This window comes from Cyprinus carpio, unplaced genomic scaffold (assembly GCF_018340385.1).
Source record: "Cyprinus carpio isolate SPL01 unplaced genomic scaffold, ASM1834038v1 S000006825, whole genome shotgun sequence".
Lineage (NCBI taxonomy): Eukaryota > Metazoa > Chordata > Actinopteri > Cypriniformes > Cyprinidae > Cyprinus > Cyprinus carpio.
The window spans coordinates 92,718-106,674 of record NW_024879403.1 but is presented as its reverse complement, the minus strand read 5'-3'; the positions used below and the strand labels follow the sequence as shown (position 1 = coordinate 106,674).

The following is a 13,957-nucleotide window of genomic DNA, read 5'->3' as shown; positions in this document are numbered from 1 at the left end:
ATGAGAGAGTAGACAGACTGGCAAAAGAGGCAACAAAAAAAAGGAAATATTGATGTCAAAATTAAATTATCAAAAACAGAAGGGAAGAGTTTAGTGTGGAAAAAGATAATGGAAAAAATGGCAGCAGCAGTGGGATAATGAAATCAAAGGGAGGCATCTGTACATGATACAAAATAGGATAGGTATGGAAAGTAAGAAAGGGGGGAATAGGAAGGAACAAGTCATAATAAACAGACTGAGGATTGGACATTGCAAGTTAAACAAAACTCTTCATATTATAGGAAAACACCCAACAGGATTATGTGATGAATGTCAGGAGGAGGAAACAGTTAATCACATCTTTATATCATGTAAGAAATATATACTAGAAAGGCAAGAGTTCAAGAATCAGCTACGGGAAATAGGTATATTAGAATATAATGTTAAAAATATAGTAACATATGGAAATAATGACCAAGGACGGAGATATTTGTTTAATTTTCTAAGGAGAACTGGACTGGAAAGAAGAGTTTAAATAAAAAAAAAAATAATAATAATAATAAAAAAAAAATTGAGTAAGCTTGAGTGAGACAACAGATGGCAGTAATGCAACACTATGGATGCCAACTGCCGTAAAAATCCAATGAAGAAGAATAAGCACGAAGAAGAAGCAGAAGAACAACAAAAGTAAGCAGTTTGCTTACCGCCAAAACGCGAAAAGAAGAGAAAGAAACATCAGCAACAATACTGACTTTATCACGATGCCTCGCCGCGCACGCAAGGAAGCTGTCCAGACCAACCTGGACAGCGAGGAAGAGTTCACCCTTTCTTCGGAGGAAGAAGGAGAATACGACGATGAACGATTGCATTTTGAGGAACGATTTGATCCAGCCGAGGATACAGTTTCGGACGAGTGAGTTGTTTATTCTTACTCGCATTATTTATTAGAGTCGCATATTCCTTACAGAATAAATTTACACGCTCGTTTTGTCCGATTTAAAATAAAAGCGGATGGATAGACTATATTTCAGCAGCGTGGTTTTGGATGGATTATGATCTGTGTTTACTGTGAAATACTGGCTAATTTACTGACCCGAGCTCTGCGTGCAGCAGGGATGCGAACTTGTCACCTAGTTTTGAATTCAAAATAGGTAATTTGTGTGTGTTTCCTGCAGATCCGCTGAGTTTTTAAACGAAGAACTGCATGCCTGGGTGTGCGTGCTCTGATTTCTAAATGGTTTCCGTTTACTACGTGTTGCGCAGCGTTGAGCATTCTGGCCAATCACAGTCATGTCTGTTGAAAGCGTTGGCCAATCAGAGGCGTTTACTCTAGGTTTGTCAGAATCCGCTGAATGTCATCAGCACAGTCAGTTTTTTTTTTCTCCTCCAGATTTCCACATGCTCGGAATTCCTCTCATTATAATAAAGATTAAGGGTTGAGATTATGTAAATAAGAGAATCGTTGTGCAGCGTGTAGTTAGATTCATTTATTTAACCTAGAGTTTTCGCGCGACTGAATTGCGCATCTGCTGAAATAGTTTTGAGTTGATAAGAAAAACAACTCTTTTTTTTTATGTATCAAAAAGGCTTTTGGTTTTATTTATTTATTTATTTAAATGAATAAATAACTGCTGATGAGTTTGCGTCTCTGTTTCAAATATCTGTTTAGATGTAAACGTTTTGAAAGTGCCATACATAAGGAATATAGCTACAGACGTAAAGAGCATGGCTATGTCTATAAACTGTCCATCACTTATGCTGCCTCAGACAACCTGAAGTTAATACATGTTAACAACTATTTGTACTTTTCTGTAGGAAAGTGGTGCCTTCACGTGCACCTCACACAAGGACGGCACACAAACCTACTTCAGTTTTCAGCGAGGTAGAGATTCTTAACGAGTAAGTGGGCATTTACCTTACCATATCTAGCAGTTTAATTTTGCTTGTATGCTGTAAGACAGTGTTTCTCAACCTGCGGCCGTCACAAATTCAGATGCGGCCCACCATGCTGAACACAGTAAAATAAATAAAAAAATAAATAAATAAACTTTCTGTTTTAAGATTCATTTTAGTTTATATATATATATATGCTATAATGTTTTTATGTAAAACAATTTTTTATATATATAATCAGACAAGAGCAGACCTGTACTCACTTAATTGACATTATGCATTTAACAAACACTTACAAGCACTTTTTGGCAGAATTCAATTCTAAAAGTCATCAGCAGCCATTAGTTTGGTAAAATCTCATTGAGAAATAAATGCTTTCAGTTCATGTTGGCTGCATTTATTGGCACCTAATTATTGTAATGCCCTTTTCCCAAGATAACAGCTCTGAGTTTTTTCCTTTAATGCCTGAAGAGTTTGGAGAACACCTGATAAGAGATCAGAGACCATTCCTTCATCCAGAATCACTCCAGATCCTTCAGATTCAGAGCTCCATGACTCTTCAGTTCACCTCACTTATTTTGTATAGGGTTGAGGTCAGAGGACTGGGATGGATATGGCAAAAGCTTAATTTTGTGCTCAGTGACCAATTTTACATTCACACGGGGCATCAGCGTCGACGCTTGATGGAGGGCGTTTCTGAAGCTAGGTGCTGACGCGACTGTCATAGTGACAACAGCCAAACATATTAATTTTCTGGTGTTGTATGAAAGCGATTGGTTAGCATCTTCACCAGGGTATTTGCATTGGCTGACGCTAGGGATGTCAACGATTAATTGATTAACTGTTGATAAGAGATGCAATCGATTAAAGCAATCAGGGTCGATTAACCTGTTTGATTTTGGGCTGCATGCAGCTCATGCGCAGAACATGTGAGCAACGGTATATAAACACATCAACATTCATTCATAATGTACAAATTAAGCTTTAATGTGATTTAAAAGTACATTAAAATAGAAACAACACAAAGTTATTCAACATGGAAAGCAATAGAAATGTAGTAACTAAGTCATTTCCCCAGATAATTGTTTCATATCGTGCGCTTTGCAGGGCTGCAGGACACAGTGACAGAAAGGCTATCAACTTGTTAAATAACCCATGATTTAACTGAAATAAGGGAATAAATTAATAAATTGAACAAATTCTTAATTCATGAAATCAGTAATTTCCCTTCCCATGTTTACACCAGTAAGAGATGCGAAAACTGATTAAAAGTGAAAGACAATAAAATAAAACTGCGAAATTATAGGGTTAGACGGTGAGGATTTAGGAAAAGAAACAATGCCTATATGTTATTGAATTTGTGGAAATTCGTGACCAACCGGCAAACCAGAACGTTTGGAACGACATGGGGGTGATTTTAATTTTGGGATAGAGTAACCCTTTAATATTAGACTTATATAATGAGTTTGGAAATTTTACATAAATGCTTAATAAATGCACTGTAACTAAACCCATTAGGTTTTAGCCAACTAAATTTACTGTAGATTTAGTTGACAAAAAAATAAATGGCATTTTAGTCAAAAGACTGACTAAAACTAATTCTAAATTTACTGTCAAAATTAACACTGCAGTGCACACTAGGGCTGGGCGATACGACGATATTATCGTATATCGACAATATTGCAAAATGACAAAAGATATGCTACAAATAGGAAGTTGCCAAATATATTTTAAATAACCTGGTAGTTACCATACACTTAACTTTTTTGTGTGTTTTTAATGCATGCATACACCTTAAAGCCCATGTTGCAGGTTAACCACCACTGTCGATTAATGGGTACATAAATCACTCAAGAATGTATATCATTTTAAAAATGTCTCAAAAATGGCCTTAAAGACCAGTTTTTTACGTTTTTGGTATTAACGTTTTTTTTTTTACGCAATTCGGTGATGACGTCACATTAGGGAGAAGTGGAGGAAAGGTAGCCTCAGCCTATTATGATGCGCGTTCCAGGCAACCCGTAACCCGTGTTTTTCCAACCTTAAACCCGTGAAAGTGCACTGGAACGGCAGTCAAACCCGTGACTTCCCACTCGTGAACTCGTACTAGATCGATGTACTCCGAGTTCCGACGTCACACACAGGACGCGAAACAACAATGACAGCCCCTACGGATAATACTGCCTACGGACGCAGTGTTTATGCAAGTGGTACACGTTGAAAAAACGATTTTAGGACAACGTAACGTTGCGATAAAAACTGGGATGAGGAAGAGGTGGCAAGAGCCAACATGTATGATGGCCCGCAGCCCTATAATTTTGAACCAGCCAGACGTGAGAGAGCAAATAAGGAATTGCCAAGAACTGATGGCCGTCAAAGCCAATTAAATGCATGGTCCGAGGAGAATAAGTGGAGAGTTGGTGAAGTGTCCTGGTGAGTTGCTATCATTTAGCAACGCAGCAATGAGCACTGGAGCTAGTCTACGAGCAGCAGTGCACAATAACGACACACACACACACACACACACACATATATATATATATATATATTTTTTTTTTTTTACTGTCATTGGATAGCACCGAGTGAAAAACGTTTTCTTTATATCTAGTGGCAGTGATCATGATGTTAGTTCAGATAAGTACCAGTAACTTTGTCATAGTGTCGTACTGGTAAACGTTGTCTTTGTCATCTAGAAATAGAAGGCATCATGCTAGCTATATGGGCGTTTCTAAGCGTTTATCTCTTCCTCCGGTGAAAATGTTGTTGCAAACGTAGCCGCGTGTCTGTCGCTATGTTTGGCTGGTGCTTGTGTGGAAACTGCGTTGGAAAGCTGGTGCTGTAGGGAAGTGAGTGCGTTTGGTCGCTGTTGGTCTATCTATCTATCGATCTATCTATCTATATCTATTTATCTATAATCTGCACTATCTGAATACTCTCGTCTACTACTCGTCTCTCTAGTCACTCTCAATGCTCTCAAGGCGGGCTTTGGTAAATTCTCTCCCCAATGTGACGTAATGCAATGCATTGTGGGGGAAAGGAGAATCGTTGCAAACCGCTGTAAGATAGTACCTACTTTTTCGTATTTTATTCCATTTTGTGATACCCAACAACATAAAATACAATGGATAACAGTTTAAATGTTCATTTCCAACAAGCAAATTGCACAAATTCGTTGAAAAATTAACCCTGCAACACGGCCTTTAAAGCAAAACATTAAAGGTATTACAGATAAGATGCTGGCTGTATCTATTTTCATTGTGCAGAGAACCACGTTAAGCAACAAATGTCTTAGCCTGTAATTTGGCTACAAGTTTAAAATATCTAGGTAGACCTCACTCCCCTGATCTTAAGAGACGCATTAGCGACTGACAGTCATTTAGCCTCCGTGTTAGTGCGTCCGCCTCCCATGCCGGAGACCGGGAGGTAGGGGTTACATTTAGAAATTTTACACACTTATACATAATTAACAGAACAGCAATAATAAAAAATATAATTAAACAAATGAAACGCAGAGAAGCAAATCAAATGTCTATAACGCCATAAAGAAAATATCTTGACTGCATACCCCATTGCAAAAAACAAACCAAAAAAAATTATTATTCAGGACACAATGAATCACAATTAAGTTATTCAGTTTATTGAAACTGCATTTATCAGTAAACCATGTAAGCTATTAAATACATTTTCTTTTGAAAAAAAATTATGGTGCATCCAAAAAAAAAAAAAAAAAAAAATCAACTGCGTATGGAAAAAAGTCAAAATTAAAACAAATATGATTTTGATTTTCAAACCAATATGATGCTAAAAAAAAAAAAAAAAAAAAAAACTGTTTATTTTGAACCTAGAATTTATTAAACATTCATGAAGCATGAGGATTTATTCTAACGCAGATTTCTAGACAGGAAAACTTTCTGACGGACTGCTTGTTGCAGGCGCACACAAGAATTTTGGGGCTGCAAAAGATATGAGGCGAAAGTTATTGAATTTGTGGAAATTCGTGACCAACTGGCAAACCAGAACAAAGCAGCGTACATGTAGGCTATGGGCTGGAATGCATCCAAAAGCATGGTGCGACGTCACATTTTCCAGCTTACCAATTATTCCTCTAATAAACAAAGCTTTTATACCACACTGGTCATAATCAGAGCTTATAATTTGTAAATAAATAAATGCTGGATTCAAAACCGCAATTAAAAGATGATGTGACCGACACAGACAATACGTTTTCCCGGAGCATTCAATGATGTCACTAAATGGTAACGCCACATACGAGCATCTTTCACAAGTTTCTGCATGGACCTAACTAGCCTAGGGCACAGGTTTTCCAGCCCTGAGACAAAATGGGATGTTTTAAGGAAAATGTATAGCCTATATAAGTAATAGGGTTGGGAATCACCAGAGGCCCCGTGATACGATATTATCACGATACTTGTGTCACGGTACAATATTATTGTGATTTTAAATACATTGCGATATTCTCCGATATATTGCGATTTATTACCTTTTTCCAACTTCAAATTATGTCCCCAAACTCAGTTTCTCAGTTTGTGTATCTCACATCAATTTTATTGTTGCAGTGCAAAATGGGATTGTCAAGCAGACAAACTGACTAACACTTTCATGAAAACCTGCCATAAAACTTGTATGCACCTGGCAAACTCAACTAGTTTGTCTAGTCTGGTCTAGTCCACCTTAATTAAGTGTAAACTGGTATGCACTGCTGTGCTACTACAGGTATTTTGAAACATGGAACTTGAACTTGTACAAAAAACTTCAAGACCCTTCAGAAATTGTGGCATTTGAAAATATATTACTGTTAATTTTAAAATTAAACATAGTATTGCATTAATATAAAAATGTTATATTTAAATTAAACAACATGTGTTGCTCTTAGAATATTTTACTTTCATTCATTCCATGGTCTGTTGGATTCATTCTTGATTCTGATTGGCTGGCAGGTATGCATTAAAACCATTTATTATACGGCTCTGTGGAATGCTTGATTCTGATTGGTCAGTCGCGACATTCCAAGGTATGTTATCCCTCGATAACAACCGGTAAAAGCTAATAACACAGGCTCATCCGGGTAACAGCAGTCGGCACTGTACTCTTGCTTGAACTATTTTTTTTTTCTTGGTGGAAGCTTTGTTTTTGTTTAGCTAATAAAATATTAAAACTAGATTCAAAATGGTGTACAATTGTTTAATTATGTCATCCTGGTATCGCGGACTCTCTCTCATTTCATACAAACCCAGCTGCTGCCATTTTGCTGCAATTGTTTTGTACGCTGTAATGGATTATAAGAAAACTAACAAACTGGTAAGGTTTTAAAACATTTTCATCTTAATTCTTTTATTGCCTTAATTATTTTGTGGTGAAATGTTGTGCATTAAGTGGTTTGACTGCACCGTTTCCCTTAAATGTCCGTTTAGTTTGAATTTGCCACTTGCTTGCAACTGCTGTCTTCACGGAAGCTTTACGTTCAAATATTTCAACTCAAATCAATATTTTGCATCTAATTATTTACTTATGTGGCAAGTAGCCATGTAATAAGTGGGATAATGTACATCCAGCCGGTTGTTCTCGCAGAATAAAGCCCTTCAGGCTGATGCAAGACCCCTCCGCTCCACGTCGGGGTCCTGATCACCCCTGCACTATAGCTTGTACTAGGGCTGTGCAAAAAATCAAATGCGATTTTCATGTGGATCTCCTCAGTAAAGGCACTCCTGTGATAAGTAGTATATCTCCAGCACGTGCGTTCAGATCAGGGTTGCCAGGTTTTCAAAACAAAACCTGCCCAATTGCTTCTCAAAACTAGTCCAATCGCGTTTTGTTCCGGGCGATAAAAATACACGTTTTTGGCAGGGTTCCCTTGGTAATATTCACATTTTAGGGGCAAAATTTCACGTTTTTTGGTATAGGGGCCGCTTCAACCCGCGAACATGAAAAACAACCACAGACTTGGCAACACTGGTTGGCATTTACTACACAGAGCCGTAATTCACCGACAGTCTACACAAAATCAATTTTAAAATCGCAGGTGATTCTTTGTCTATTTTTGAAAGCGATTTTGTGTAGCTTGTCGGTGGACTATGGCTCTGTGTAGTAAATGCCGCTCCACCTGAAGCAGTGTTGCCAAGTCTGCGGTTGTTTTTCATGTCCGTGGGTTGAATCGACCCCAATACCAATAACGTGATATTTAGCCCCTAAAATGCGAATTTTACCAAGGCAATCCTGCCAAAAAACATATATTTTAACCCCGGGATGCAATTTTTATCGGGGAACCTCCTGGAAACGTGATTGGGCTAGTTTTGGACTAGTTTTGAGAAGCAACTGGCCAGGATTTGTTGTGAAAACCTGGCAACCCTGATCTTAACGCATGTGCTGGAAATATACTACTAATTACAGGAGCGTCTTTACTGATGAGATGCGCATAAAAATCGCATTTGATTTTTTTTGCACAGCCCTAGCTTGTACATTTGTCTGCCAAAGCTTGCTGGAGCCTGTCTGAGCTGGTGATGACGGACTTGGCTTGTGCCATTCTGGCTAAGCTGGTCCAAGCTGGTGATGCTGATGACCAGCTAATAGACAGCTTGGACCAGCTACTAGTATAAGCTGGTATTACATACATTTTCCAGTAGGGCTATGATCCTGTTGTCAACATGCTCACAATTGCTACTTTGTTTTTTTTTGTTTTTGTTTTGTTTCTTATATAGATGCGATGATCATGACCAAACACCTTCCAAAAGAAAGAAATACCTTTCAAAGAAGGTCAAGATTCTTTCATGGAAAGCAGAGACTGATGTTGACCGGGTTCCACAGGCTCTGAGATTCCTGCCTACTCGGGAACTTGGACCGCAGTTGTCTGCTGCTGACGTGCACTCTCCCATGAGTCTTTTCAAACTGTTTTTCACAGAGAGCGCCATGACAAACCTGTGCCACAACACAAATGCTCAGGCTGCCAAGTCAATTGCGAAAGGCCGCAAGTACAAGTGGACAGATGTCAGTGTTGATGAGCTTTACAGCTATATTGGACTCATTTTCTACATGGCCGCAGTGAAGATGAGCTCCATCGCTGACTACTGGCGGCAGGACACTATTTTCTCTGTGCCTTTTCCTGCCACAGTTATGTCAAGGGACAGATACCGCACCATTTCATGGAATGTACACATGAGTCACCCAGACGCAGACAAGGAAAATGACAAAAAGAGGGGCACAGCTGAATATGACCATCTTTTCAGGATCAAACCCCTCATGAACACTATTCGTCTTGCGTGCAAAGCCTTCTATCATCCCAGAAAAAATTTAGTTGTAAATGAGAGATTGGTGGCATGCAGGGCAAATACAGAAGTGACAAGGCATTCAAAAACCAAAATGACAAAGTTGGGCTTCAAGTTTTTTGTCCTTTCAGACTCATCAAATGGATATACTGTGGACTTCTCTGTCTACACGGGCAAGAATAGCTTTCCTGCAGACCGTGGGCTTTCGTATGATGCTGTGATGTCTCTCCTGGACCGTAAAGTTTTGGGATCTGGGTACCATTTGTACATGGATGATTTCTACACAAGTCCAAAGCTCTTCACAGACCTGTTTGCTCAGAAGTTTGGTGCTTGTGGGATTTACAGAGACCACAGGAAGGACTTCCCGAAGACTGCAGCTAATTCACTGAGCAGAAGCTCCCCCATGGGATCCATCAGGTGGATTCGGGACGGGCCTCTCGTGTGTGTGAAGTGGATGGACACGCACATGGTGTCTGTTTGTTCCACCATCCATGCTGCCTATACAGGAGACCGTGTGAAAAGGAAAGCCAAAGTACAAGATAGATGGAAGACAAAGATTTTACTGTGTCCTGCGCCTGTGTCTGCATACAACCACCATATGGGTGGTATTGACCTGTCCGATCAGCTGTTGCAATTCTACACCATACAGCACAAAGCCATGAAGTGGTACAGAAAAATCTTCCTACACTTCTTGGACATTGCTGCCTCTAATGCTTTCCTGTTGCACAAAGAGCTGCTAGGCAACATGACTCGCAAAGAGTTCATGAAGGAGCTTATTGCAGAGCTCTGTAGCGCGTCACAGAAAGCAGCACCAAAACAGTTTAGCACAGACCACGTGCCGATTCCAGCAGCTGAGCTGACTTCAGACGACAGAAGAAATGCTACTGTCGGTCGCCGGAATTGTATACATTGCAAGGAAGTGTATGGAAAGAGGAAACAAACACCTTGGAAATGCCAGGCTTGTGATGCTCACTTGTGTCTTCAGGTGAAAAGAAACTGTTTCCAGGAATGGCACAAAGGTGTGAGCTCAAAAATGTGCCGTTGAATGTGCCGTTTTTTTCCCCTTTCCATTATAGTGTGCAGCTAAAATAAAATGTTAGAGTCATTTCCATATTGGCAGACACATTAGGAAGCAGGTCATCATTATCTTTAATAACAGATGTGGAATATAGAGACGGATCCCCCTCCGAAGACCTGGTCACCTAGGCCATCAGGACAAGACCACAGGAACCAAATGACTCCTCTGCACAGCCTGACTTTGTTGCAGCCTAGAATTAAACTGCCTGTTTTGTCCGGCCAGAGGAGAACTGTATACTATTTCAACACACTATTTCCCTGTTTAAAACTGTAGAGCTGCTATGACACAATATGCATAGGCTTCCACAGCTATTAATTTGTGCTGAAGAAGAATGACAGTATCCGGCCTGTTCTAGATCTGAGATGGCTGAACCATTCTTTGGTAAAATGCCCGTTCAGGATGATCACTCAGAAACGGATAATACGTCTGATTTAAAGACTGGTTTATTTCAGTGGACTTGAAAGATTCACATTTTCAATCCCAAAAAAATGTTCTCACAGAATGTTTTGGGATTCACATTTAAAGGAATTTCATACTAATTTACTGTCCTTTTGGGCTATCCTTAGCCCTGTGTACATTTATATAGTATGTAGATGTGGTGCCCTCCTGAGTATCAGTGGATTCCAGCTTTATTTTGGGACAAACCCTTACCCCCTAGAAAGTTTTTGAGAAGACGCTTGTTCTGTTTTTTTTTTTTTTGGTTAATTATGTTTGTGAGTTATTATCCTGGATTGAGTATACAAGTGTTGAGAGTTTATGCAATCATTTAGGCAAACCATCTTCACTGTCTGTTGATGCCTGCTCATGTGAATGTTTCACCTTGGTTTTTCCTAAATTTGATGTAGTGTGAAATCATCTACAGTCAACTGTAACTTTCATGTATTCTGAACTTGACATAATAAAAGGTATCAATGGACTGGTGTTTGTCTCATGTTATAAGCAGACAGTCCATTGACTTTCTGCATTCCTGACAGATTTGGATACAACATTGGTTTATTCTACAGGTGCCGATGAAGTTTCCTCCTCGGCCACCGCTCTTGAGACTGTGGCAGTCCATAGAACCGATTGAGGGAAAGATATGAAGTTTGGCACACTGATAAAGATAGTCTCAACATTAAGCTTAGAAAGTTTGGGGTCTCTAACTCAAGCCCTTAAGTGCCACCAACAGCTCAAATTTACACTAATGTTTATGCTAATAACTTTTGAACAGTAAAGCACAATTTTGGCACATATATATATATACACTCTACTCTGTCAAACTGCAATATCTGTAGACATCTTCCCCAACTCCAATTTTATTAAAGCGACAACAACCATATCTGCATAAATGAATTAGGCACATTCTGGGAGCTAGTCGCTGTATTTTATCAAATTTCTCACATTCTTTTTCCACATAATTTACCTTTATTTCACACTGCTCTGTCCCTTCTCCTATAAACACGCTGATCATTTCCTTATTTTATGAAGCCCCTCCCTCAGAAATAGGCGATGGGCTCTGATTGGTTAGCTAGCCCAGTGTTTTGTGATTGGCTAAACCGCCTCTAGCGCACAACTAAACGTCCCAACTTTCACCTCAGTGGCATGTGCTCCGGTCGTATTGTAAACAACGGTGTTGTTAATATCCCTTATCAGTTTGAGTTCGATAGAAAAGCAGAGGATATTATTGAAAAGGATCGCACAGAACCTGTGCAAGCATGGCTCTTAATGGTATGCCTATGTTTTTTGTTTGTTGTCTCACACTTTTAGATATGCTGTTAGTTGTAAATGCTACTGCTTCTGTTAGCCTTTAATATATGATTTAATACTGATTAAAGGTGTAGTTCAGTGGTGCCTGGGGTAGAAGAGGGATTGGGGGGGGCAAGTTCGGGAGCGAGTTCAGCTTTCTGACAGCCAGATGGATGAAGCTGTCCTTCAGTCTGCTGGTCCTGGCCTGGAGACTCCGCAGTCTCCTCCCTGATGGCAGCAGACTGAAGAAGCTGTGTGACGGGTGTGTGATCACCTGCGATGCAGAGGGCTTTGCGAGTGAGATGGGTTCCGTAAATGTCCTGGAGGGAGGGGAGAGAGACACCAATGATCTTCTCAGCTGCTCTCACTATGCGTTGGAGAGTCTTCCGGCAGGACGCATTGCAGGCGCCATACCACACAGTGATGCAGCTCGTCAGAATGCTCTCAATGGTGCCTCTGTAGAAGGTGTACATGATGGAGGGTGGGGCTCTGGCTCTCCTCAGTTTGCGGAGGAAGTAGAGACGCTGTTGTGATTTCTTGGCCAGTGCTGCGGTGTTGTCGGTCCAGGAGAGGTCCTCTGTGATGTGCACACCCAGGAACTTGATGTTGCTCACTCTCTCCACAGTCGCACCATTGATGGTCAAAGGAACATGCTGAGTGTGCGCTCTTCTGAAGTCAACAACAATCTCCGTCTTCTCCACGTTCAGAGAGAGATTGTTGTCACTGCACCACCGGGCCAGATGGCTCACTTCGCTCCTGCAGTTTGTCTCCTCTCTGTTGCTAATGAGAACCCACCACAGTCGTGTCATCCGCAAACTTAATAAAGAGGTTGGAGTTGTGTGACGGTGTGCAGTTGTGTGTCAGCAGAGTGAAGAGGAGGGGGCTCAGCACACATCCTTGGGGGGCCCCAGTGTTCAGTGTGATGGTGCTGGATGTGTTGCTGCCGACCCGTACTGCCTGAGGTCTTCCAGTCAGAAAGTCCAACAGCCAGTTGCACAGCGAAGTGTTGAGCCCCAGCTCGATCAGTTTGTGAATGAGCTATTGAGGGATGATTGTGTTGAATGCTGAACTGAAGTCTATGAACAGCCTTCTGACGTATGAGTCTTTTTTCTCTAGATGTGTGAGTGCTGAGTGGAGGGTAGTTGAGATGGCATCATTGGTCGACCGGTTGGACCGATATGCAAACTGGAATGGGTCCAGGGAGGGGGGGAGGGCAGACTTGATATGGTGCATGACTATCCGTTCAAAGCACTTCATGAGGATGGGAGTAAGTGCAACAGGACGGTAGTCATTGAAGCAGGATGGAGATGGCTTCTTCGGGACTGGAATGATGGTGGTAGTTTTGAAACATGTGGGAACAACAGCCTGACTAAGTGAGATGTTGAAAATGTCTGTGAAGACATCAGTGAGTTCTGCTGCACAGTCTCTCAGTACACGCCCAGGAATGTTGTCAGGACCCGGAGCTTTGCGTGCATTGATCCTGCTGAAGGATCTCCTCACGCTGTCCGGGGTCAGCGTCATCACCAGGTCACCGGGAGGAGGTGGAGTCTTCTGTGCAGTGGTGCCGTTTTGTTCCTCAAAGCGAGCAAAGAGGTGTTCAGCTCGTTCAGCAGAGAGATGTTGCTGTCACAGGTCCGTGGTGGGGTCTTGTAGTCCGTAATGGTCTGTATCCCCTGCCACAGGCTACGAGTGTCTCTGCTGTCGCTGAATTGATGGGCTATTCTCCTGGAGTACTGTCTTTTAGCCTCTCTGATGCCGCGGGATAGGTTGGCCCTGGCTGTTCTCAGGCCCACCTCATCTCCAGCTCTGAAGGCAGCGTTCCGTGTCTCCAGGAGTCTGTAGACCTCCCCTGTCATCCACGACTTTTGGTTAGCCTGGACAGTGATGGTCTTTATGACTGTTACATCCTCAATACACTTGTAGATGTAGGCAGTGACAGTCTCTGAGTACTCCTGGAGGTCAGTGGTGTTATTGTAAGTGGCAGCCTGCTTAAACATATTCC

General features: G+C 41.1%; 1 protein-coding gene across 2 annotated transcripts; it reads left to right on the top strand.

The window, feature by feature from the left end:
• Window positions 1-623: 623 nt before the first annotated feature.
• On the top strand, window positions 624-11,146 carry LOC122145021 (piggyBac transposable element-derived protein 4-like). 2 transcript variants are annotated; one of them, XR_006160038.1, is made up of 4 exons: window positions 624-892; window positions 1,795-1,878; window positions 8,589-10,247; window positions 10,289-11,146. XR_006160038.1 is itself a non-coding variant. In XM_042756261.1 (3 exons), the coding sequence occupies exons 1-3, from the start codon at window positions 741-743 to the stop codon at window positions 10,195-10,197; spliced, it is 1,845 nt and encodes a 614-aa protein (XP_042612195.1). In that variant the 5' UTR covers window positions 624-740; the 3' UTR covers window positions 10,198-11,146. The 2 variants fall into 2 exon arrangements, 1 of the variants encoding a protein (XP_042612195.1); XM_042756261.1 differs by having other exon boundaries at window positions 8,589-11,146.
• Window positions 11,147-13,957: the final 2,811 nt, after the last annotated feature.